This window comes from Tupaia chinensis, unplaced genomic scaffold (genome assembly GCF_000334495.1).
Source record: "Tupaia chinensis unplaced genomic scaffold, TupChi_1.0 Scaffold000513_1, whole genome shotgun sequence".
In the NCBI taxonomy this organism is placed as follows: Eukaryota; Metazoa; Chordata; class Mammalia; order Scandentia; family Tupaiidae; genus Tupaia; species Tupaia belangeri.
Genome location: NW_006160026.1, coordinates 3,365,191 through 3,375,045, shown reverse-complemented (window position 1 = coordinate 3,375,045; position 9,855 = coordinate 3,365,191). Strand labels below are relative to the sequence as shown.

The 9,855-nt window shown below is 38.9% G+C and overlaps 1 protein-coding gene across 1 annotated transcript in view; it reads left to right on the top strand.

The window, feature by feature from the left end:
• ADCY8 (adenylate cyclase 8) overlaps positions 1 to 9,855 on the top strand; it is a 242,822-nt gene that overhangs the window by 173,082 nt on the left and 59,885 nt on the right. Inside the window, 1 exon segment of the mRNA XM_006156697.2 lies at positions 6,204 to 6,304. Coding sequence (XP_006156759.1) covers positions 6,204 to 6,304 — 101 coding nt within the window.

Genomic DNA, 9,855 nt, shown 5'->3' with positions numbered 1-9,855 from the left:
GCCGCAGTGGCCCTCCCCCCCGAGTGGGGGGGCAGCCGGCCAGGCCGTTCCCGGCGCGTGGCTGTGCTGCGGGGGCCTCTCCTCTTTCAACTCTTGCAACAACTTTCTCACCTCCTGGAACTCATCGGCTTTTTTCTTCTGGTGTTCATTGTCTCTGTTCTCTTTCATTTCTATTAGTTTTGCCACTATGAATATTCTAAATTCTTTATAAGACATTTCCATGAGTTCCATTGCACTGTCTGTGGATGAAAAGGAGTTACTCTTCTCCCTTGGGGGTGAGGTTTCTTCTTGGTTTCACATATTTCTTGTGCCCCTGTGGTGATTTCTAGTCATCTGATGAGTTGTTTCTTCCTGATTTCTAGAAGATCAATTTGAGTGATCAGAGGTGCACAGGAAGATGTAGTCTTCAAACTCATTGACGTTGCATTTTTCTCCAGGGGCTCTACCAGGGTAAATTTTCAGCAGACCATCTCCATTGCCTTATTGCTGAAATCACTAGATCTCAGCTCTCATGGAGGACTCAGTCTTCTTTTCAAGAATTACTCTTGATAACAATTTGATTAAACTAGACACCAAGATTAAAAAGACCTATTTATTTCAAAATTTTAAAACTATTGAACATTAGTCTCTCGGGACCAGCAGATGGTGAATGGTTATGTTGCTGGACTCCCACATAGTCAACTATGGTTCAAGTCTGAACCCAGCGACTTGAAACTTACACCAGGCACATGTGTATCCATGCCCGAAATCCCAAGAGAATGGAGGAGAAGAGATTGCAGCATGACCAGTTCCCCCCCGGGGGACGATCTCTCTCTTTCTATCTCTCTGTCTGTCTCTGTGCAAATGCCCTATAGCAAAAACTTCTCTAAAAAAAAGAAGAAAAGAAAATTAGTCTCTTGCTTTTTTGTTGCAATTATGCCTTTTAGCTAAATGGTTTAATTTAAGAGTGCTCTAGACCATTGCCATGCCACATCATGGATGAACTTAACAATAGAACTAAGTTGGAATTTCTTCATTCACTTATGCAAAATGAAAAGATTGCCTCACTTGAGATTCTTCTTGAACAAACATATTAGTGTATACTAATGAAAGATATGCTAGAACTATCTCTGTCTTCAAATTCAAGTTATCCAAAGATGGCATGGGCACACAAGTGAGGAAGTTATTTCCCTGGAAATATCCAGCCAAGAATAAATGACTCATTTCTGAGAGATATTACTGAGAAAAACTGACATTGGTGAAGTTTGAACCAAGGTGATAAATACAATCCTCTCTACATAGCAGATTTTGTAATCTTGCACACATGCTTTGGATAAAAAGACAAAGTACAGTTGTAATTTGGTTAATTAACTAGTTATTTGCATTTACTAGAAGTATTCTTGCCATTTTGTAGTCAGTACTTTTTAGTTTATATTCAACATGGAGACTCTAGAAAAGCACTAGATTTTCCTCCTTTTTATGGAGGAAGGTTTTTCAAGATTGTATCAGGCACAGAAACATTGAAGGTTGGAGGTCCCATCTATCACCCCTACAAACTGGCTTCCCTGATCAACCCTTTGTGGATGAAGAATCTGGAATGAGCTTTTCCTTCATATGATTAGACTTGGGTTTCTTGGATTCCTTATGACAGATCTGGGAACCCTTTAACCTTCATAGCTCTGATTTCGTTTCTGAAGATGCCTTTCTAGAGAATTAAGAGCCATTATCTCTAGAGCTGAACAAAATGGAACACAAGTTCTCCCTGTCTGTTCCCTTGAAAGGAACTTCAACTCTTGACTACATCATGTTCAATGGGAAGTTTTAAAAATTTTAAACAATGTTTTGGGCATTCAAAGACTGGGATGCTTCTTCTTCTGTTGCATTTAAATTAAAGTCATTTTGTCTTTCATTTTTTACATTGTTATTAGTTATCTCCCCTGTTATCCAGACCTAAGAAAAGAATTTTTTATCTTGTATTGAATGGTATTGAGGACTCATTCATCAATCATATTTTGCTGTGCTGTTGTTTTATTAAACTGATTCATAGGGAGTTTCTAAAGTTCACTCTTTGCCAAGATCATGCTTCACTTTTATTCTAACTCAGATGTGCACACACTAAAACCTTTAACACACTCCCTTTATAAGTATTATAAAGCACATCACTGAAATATACCAAGAAATATAATTGTATATCCTATGGACAAGATGGCCTTATCCTGAAAATAGGAAAGTAGCAGCAGATGGTGTGGCCGGGGAGAACTTGCACATGAAGTCCAACTCTCTGGATTCCCTATTTATGATCTGGGGAGATATCCGTCAGTTGCCAATTATTCTAATGCTTGGGTTTTTAATCTATAAGTGGAGTATGACGCTGAGGATCTTCCTCAAAATGTCGTGATAATTAAATTAGATCATCCTTGGAGAGCATGTAGCACAGCGTCTTCCTCATTGTAGGTGAGCCATTATTATTCTGGCCTCTTACAATAGATTTTGACTTTCCTGAGTCAACGAAAACTTTACGGATTAAAAGAGAGAGAGAGAGAGAGAGAGAATAATCCATATCTAAGCACCCAAAAGAAGTACTTGCAATTTGTTCAAATTGGCATGCCCTTTTAATTGGTAAGAACCCTATCTACAGTTGACTCATGTCCTTCCTCAGACATTTTCTGCAGATAGACAGTGGTCCAGGAAACAAATAACTTGGCTACAGTCATAGTTCTGGCTTGTCTGAACACTGCCACCAGACCATGAGAAGTTCTTGCCCATCTCTAGTCCCTCCTCTGACAGGAAAACAAATCTATATACAAGTGTAAATATCTCACACACATGATTGCCAAGAGCTCATGTGAAGGACTTGGTGAATAATAAGAATCCAGTGGTCATTTTTAAGGGCCCTGGAGAAACTCCTCCCATTGGCAAGGGATCTTAGAAAGCAAAGGAAAAAAAATTAAAAGGTTGAAGGTCTTTTCTCAATTCAAAAGACTACAATGAGATCATAACAGAGATCATAATCCCTTTAGAATAATCCTTTCTAACACTGTATACCACTGTATACCAGTCAGCAACACTTTTGGTGTTCTCACTGAGTACAAGGTACAGTTCTACACAGAGGAATAGAGGACAGAATTCTAAAAGACAACATTGTAGTTATAAAAAGCAGGGGTATACGGTTGTAAAAGTATAGCAATAAATAAATATAATTAATTTATTAACAGTAAGAATACTTCTGTAGAAATATCACACACATGCATTGCTCCAGGAATTTTGCATATATTAACTTACTTAATTCTCCCAGCAACCCTCATAACATAGTTCCTGTAATTACGTCTATTTTTTAGTTGAGGAAACTGAGCTATAGAAAGCTTAGTAAATGTGTCCAGGGTTGCATACCTAATAAGTGTTGGAGCTGGAATTCAAATCCAGGTGGTCTGGCTTCAGATTAATTCATGCTCACAACTAAAATATAATAGGAAATGCAGGGTCAGACGAGAATAGAACAGAGGTAAGACAAAGGGTCTGTAACTTTGGAAGGCAGAAACAGGCAACCAACTTCATGTCTGTGAACAAGAATGCTCAGACCTTTTCAAGTCAAAAAGTAAAATGAATCACCACTCAGTACCCTATCATCTTGAGCCAATTAGGAATTTTCTTTTCACAGGTCTGCTCTCCTCGTTTTTCCAAAGTAATGATATCCAGTATTTTATACCTGCTTGACATCAACTTTGCTTATACGATAAGGTTCTTTTTTTATGTGATTGTGCTAGACACTAGAGTTCAAACATGAAAATAATAGACTGTTTTAACATTATAAAATCTATAACTTGAATTAATTACCCCATGTGACAGAAGAGAAAAATGAGGTTCAAAAAAATTGGCTTTACGCACAGTGAAATAAATACTAACAGATCTAGAGACAGAGCTGTCTCCACCCAACTTGCCATCTGGAGAACATAAAAATGTGAAACCTTATGCAACTTTAGTCTAAACAATGATGATTTTGTGACAAGATTTAGGTAATCAGTAAGAAACATTCAGGAAAGGAGTAACAGAGAATCACACTTGGGATCAGAGTGACAACAAGCCAATAAGGGAAAGGACTGCTTTGCAAAGGAGTGAGTGCTTAGACTTAGGCACTCAGGGAGTTCAAAATTGAGTGTACTAAAAACTCTAGGATGTCCTACTCCAGTTCAGAGAAAAAAACCCACTTCCCCACAAATCAGCCCAAGTCACTGGATTTTAATCAGTAGACATTTGAATGGACATAAGGAACATTCTGGAAGGTGATAGATGGTTCCATATAGTTCCAAAATATTGATGATAATAGTGACAAAGTGACAGATAACTGTAATAAAGAAAAGAAGTGGGGTAGCAGATGGCATAGTGGTTACATTGCTAGACTCCCACATGATCAGCTGTGGTTCAAGTCCCGGACCTGCTGGCTTAAAAGTCATGCTGGGCATGTGTGTGTGTGTTCAAGATCCCAGGAGGAGAATGGAGAAGAAGGGTTTGTGCCCATGGCCTCCCCTCCTGAGGAGTGATTTCTCACTTTCTCTTTCACTGTCTCTGTCTCTCTCTCTTTCTCTCTCTCTCTTTCTCTCGCAAGGGCATCCATTCAATGACAAAAACCTCTTAAAAAAAAAAGAAAGGAAGAATGAAGAGAACAATTAGGTACACTAAAAGTTATTATTGTTGTTTTTAATATGCCCTTACCGAATATATATAATAAAGCTGGTTTGAAAGTCATCAGTTAGCAAAGAATAATGTGCAATTGTTAGAAGGAATTAAGATATGTCTTTCTTGACATTAACTGCTTTGCAGCTCACTCATTTATTTTCAATCTAAGATGTATGGGCCTCTAATCTTAGTCAGTACTATTGGTAACTGTTAATAACATGGAATTGCTGTGGTTCTATCAGGAGTGAGGATGGCTTATTGTGATTCTTCAGGGCTCTGTGCCTAGTTCTGCTCTGGATGCAGACGAGGTCATCAGCAAGTGGACAGAGGCCTCAATGCTGAGGAGCAACGAAAGCTACAGGTTATTGCCCAAACCTCAACCATGACACTGAGCAAAAAATTTTGCTGGACCACAATAGTCAGCAAGAGAATAAAAACCATGTAACTGTTGCTTGCAAACACCATACCAACAAGTTGGACTAATTGGTAGAACTTCATTTGCAAGCTGCCTGTATAGGACAACTCAGTAAAATTTAAATCAGGGTTACAAAGTTCCAGAGTGGGATTTCGTTTTCTGTACCTCTGCACCTGAACCCAAACCCATCCAAAACATAAGTCTGCATGCTGTGTGATCTATAGCAGGTTACTAGATTTCTGTGGAATTAATGTAAAATAAGAGGCTTAGTTTACAGTAATTCTAAGGTCTTTTTCCACTTAAAAAATCCTTTCCACCTTCTGGAAGTAGATTATTTCTCAGTTTACTGACTCCAACATGGTCTGGAATCTAGGCAGGAGTAAGGCAAGTACACATTCAGTTTTGACCTTCCAGAGCTTTTAAAGCTGGACAATGAAATTACTGAGTACACTGGATAATCAAAATAAAGTTACCACCATTCCCCAGGGCTGCCTCAAGCAGACAAGAGGAGGCCATTAAGCATATTGGTCTATTAGTCTTAGCTTTTACTTCTAGGAAATCAAAGCACTACAGTAGCTGGAGGTATCGTATGCTGCTTCCTAGTGTAAGATTTTGTGAATTTATTTTTAGTAGTTTATATTTAAAAGAAGGCAGAAATATATGTTGGTAAAACATTTCTCCATCTCTCTAATCTAGCAGGAAACAGCGCAAAATCCTTAAATGACATAAGTTTACTCATGAAGAAAGTCAATATGAACTTGATTTGCTGCATAGATGGAAGTGTGCTCTTCTGTACTGTTAAAATGATGTCATCAGCAGTTCAGAGGGAGGGGAAGAAGTGTACAAGCTTATGCAAAGTCCCGTTCCCTGACCTCTGCCTATGAAGGGAATTGTATTTACTCCTGAGTTCTCACTGGAAGGTTGATGGGAGGGACGGAGATAATGGTCTATGAAGGTTTTATTAAGATAAGAAACCCTTGTAATTTTTGTAAAAAGATTTAATTGTCTTGTTTCTTGCTGTTTCTCCCAACCCCAAACACCCCTAAAACTTACCTCTTCTGAATTCACAACTCGGTTGCAAAGTAATTCTCTCTCTCTCTCTCTCTCCCTCTCTCTCTCTCTTTTTTAACTACAGTATTCTCAAATGAGGGATGAAGTGTTCAAGTCAAACTTGGTCTGCGCATTTATCGTTCTCCTATTTATCACAGCAATACAAAGTTTGCTTCCTTCTTCAAGGTAAATACAAAAGGGGTAATTGATCAGGTGACTTGTCTTTGTGTGATAATGAATCTTTACTACTGGATCCAGGATTCATATCAGAATGACTGAGTACATCTACATTCCATTCTGACCTTCTGACTCTGCATAATCTCAGTACTCTGCCAAAGCTAGCTTTTTTTCTTTTTCCCACAGTCATCATTAAAAAAACAAACAAATTAAAATAGGCCCTACTCTTATTTGACATTGCACCCATTCGTGCAGGAAGTAAATGTAATAAAAGGCTCAAGCACCATAGACTTGTTCATTTGACCACATGAATTGTCCATAGGTACAGCACTGTAGCTTCCTAGATCAGCCTAATTGGTATCTTATTAATTCTGCAAATACTTATCCATGGGTGAGTTGCTATTCCGAGAACGACACTCCATAACTCATGAAATCTTCATGGCAGCCCTATGAAGTAGGACAATGATTACTTCCAACTTAAAAAAGGAGGGAACCGAGGCTTAGAATGTTATATAAGTTGCCCAAGGATTCAGAGCTGAAAAAATTCTTACAGCCTACATTCTAATATCTAGAGCCTGGGTTCTTAACTCTATTAAATACATGCTTATTATAACACAGGATATAGGTGTCATAGCCAAGATTTGAACCTAGTTCTTTTTTTTTTTTTTCGGTGTATCCATATCTTCTTTTGTTTTTTTTTTTTTTTTTTTCGGTGTATCCCTCTCTTCTTTTCTTTTCTTTTTTCTTTTTTTTTTTTTTTTTTGAGAGGTTTTTGCTATAGGGAGCGTGCGCTCTCGCCAGACAGACAGAGAGACAGAAAGCAAGAAATCACTCCCCGGGGAGATGGCCATGCCACAATCCCTTCTCCTCCATTCTCCTCTCGGGATCTTGGGCACGCACGCACACGCGCCTGGCGTGAGTTTAAGCCGCTTGGTCCAGGACGCGAACCGCAGTCGACTATGTGGGAGTCCAGCGACATAGCCATTACTCTAACTGCTGGTCCCTGAACCTAGTTCTAGATTAGTCCAACCATCATGCTTTTTCCTCTCTCCTTTATCTATGTTACTATGAAAAAAAAGATATTTAAGTTACCTAACACTTAAGGAATAATGATGCTTGGCTTTTTGTAGATTATCAAAGGACATTAGGAGAAAAGAAGGGATTCTGAGAAGATGGTGGCACAAGAGATGTGAGGAAAGAATTGGGAATGCCTTGTTTCAAAGATAGTATTTTCAACAAATGGTACTAGAGAGATTAGACATACATGAGTAAAAACATGACCTAACTGTAGACCTCATGTCTTTGATAAAAAAATTAACTCAAAATTATTCACATATCTAAATGCAAAACTAAAAAATTTCTAGAACAGGAGAAATTTGTGATGATGAATTTTTAGATACAACCCCAAGATCAAGAGCCATGAAAATAATAGTATGTTAGGCTTTCCTGAAATCTAAAATTTCTATCTGTAAAAGGCACTGTTCAAAGAATGAAAACACAAACCACAGAAGAAGAAATTATTTATAAAACACATATCTGGTAAAGGACTTATATACAAAGAACTTTAAAACTCAACAGGAAACTAACAACCCAGCTTTTAAGATAAAAAAAATACCTAAACCGACAATTCACCAAAGAAATTATACAAGTTTCAAATGGGCATATTAAAAGATGGTTTATCATTAGAAAAATTCACTTTAACTATGACATACCACTACATATCTATTATAATGGTGTGTGTGTGTGTGTGTGTGTATGTGTGTGTGTGTGTGTGGTCAATATCATTTATTGGAAGAAATAAAAAAAATACAAAAACAAAAAGCTAAACTGGCACATTCAGACAATGAAATAAGATCAGTTATGAATGTAAGTAGCTATGAGCTGTTGAGTTATCAGCCACACAAATATACGGATGGTCTTAACTGCACATTCCTAAAAGAAGCCAGCCTGAAAAGGCTGTATACTTGTGATTTTATCCATATAGCAGTCTGGAAAAGACACAGCCTCCCATAAGTAATTTCCAGGGGTTTGAGGAGTAGGGAAGAACGGAATAGATGAAGCCTAGCATATTTTTTAGGGTGATTAGACTATCCAATGTGATACTTCAAAGGAATAAACATGACACTGTGCATCTGTTAAAACCCATAAAATTTTATAGCGTGAAGAATGAACCTTAATATATACAAACTTTCAAAAAACCTCATGAAGAAGTTCAGAGGATCCCATCATGGAATCATCCAGTGAAGGTGAAGGACAAGTAGGTGAACTGTTAACATGCGGGGCAGTGACTATTGTGATAGAGAAAGTGACAATGGGATAGGATGTAGGAGTGGGGATGAGGCAAAGGGTCAGGGGCAGGCCTCCTGGAAGATGTAACGGTGACAGCTCAACTGCCTCCTGAAAGAGCCTTCCTAAGAACCTTCTTCTCAGAAGAGAACTGAGAAATTTTGGTGGAAAGGAAGGGCTGGAAACTGAGTATTCCAGAGGAGGTGGGTTTGTAATCCTTGTTAAAAATTAGTGGCTGATTGACAGAGGAGACTTTATTGAAACATTTTAATCAAGTGATGTGGTCAAACTTGTTTTTAGAACCGCTGGATGGGGATAATAGGTGGGGAGCAGTGAGGTCTGAAATCAAGAACGCTAATTAGGAGTCAATTGAGAAAATCCAGGCAACAAGTAATAAGGAGAAGAGAGCGGCAGGAGGGTGAGCAAGAGAGGAAGACTCTGTGAGATATTCAGGGCAGAGAACTGACAGTGCCCAGTGATTCACTGGGCATACGGGATGAGAGGAAGGAAGGAGATCAGGATGACACTGAGAATCTAACTTGGCACTGGACAGGGGAAGGGATCCCTGTCCTCCATAGGAAACAAACACAGCACTTCCCAGCTGGCCCAGGCAGGCTCCCTTCCCCAATGACCCAATGACGTGGGCAGGAATGGCGAGCCAGCCTTGGCACCCTGATCTCTAAGTTCAGGAGGAAGAGACCAAAGACTTACCAGCAGCTAGTCAGAAGGACTGACTCTAGAGCTCAAGCTGACACCCATAACTGAAATAACAGCCAGCTCCCCAAACTCATTTGCTTAGTAAAGAGAAAATCTTGATGAGAAAAAGGTCAAAGCTGAACTCTGACCAGCTGACCCACATGTTGTGAGAACTGAATGGCCCGTTCTTCCCAGACCAGCGGTCTTTCTTCAATATGTGCCACATTTCTCCCACAACTCATTTTATTTCTAGTCGATACTTTGTAACACAGCAGATGGTAGGTGACTTTTTCTTGCATTTCTTCCATTATGGGTATTTTAGCCCATGAAGCAGTCTCTACTCACATGACCAATGATAATTCCCAGCCCCCAAAGCAAAAAATTAATGAACCCTGGCAAAGAAGACAGTGTCTCTGCCGCACTTTCCTTTCACATTCAGATGCACACAGATCTCTCTTTCAGAAGGGGCAAAGTAAGGACAGAATAGAAAATACTTTCTGCAATTGTAGAAGAATGTTTCTAAGTCTGCATGCATAGTGATGAGAGAGAGGAGAGAAGGAAAGAGAGAGAAAAGGGAA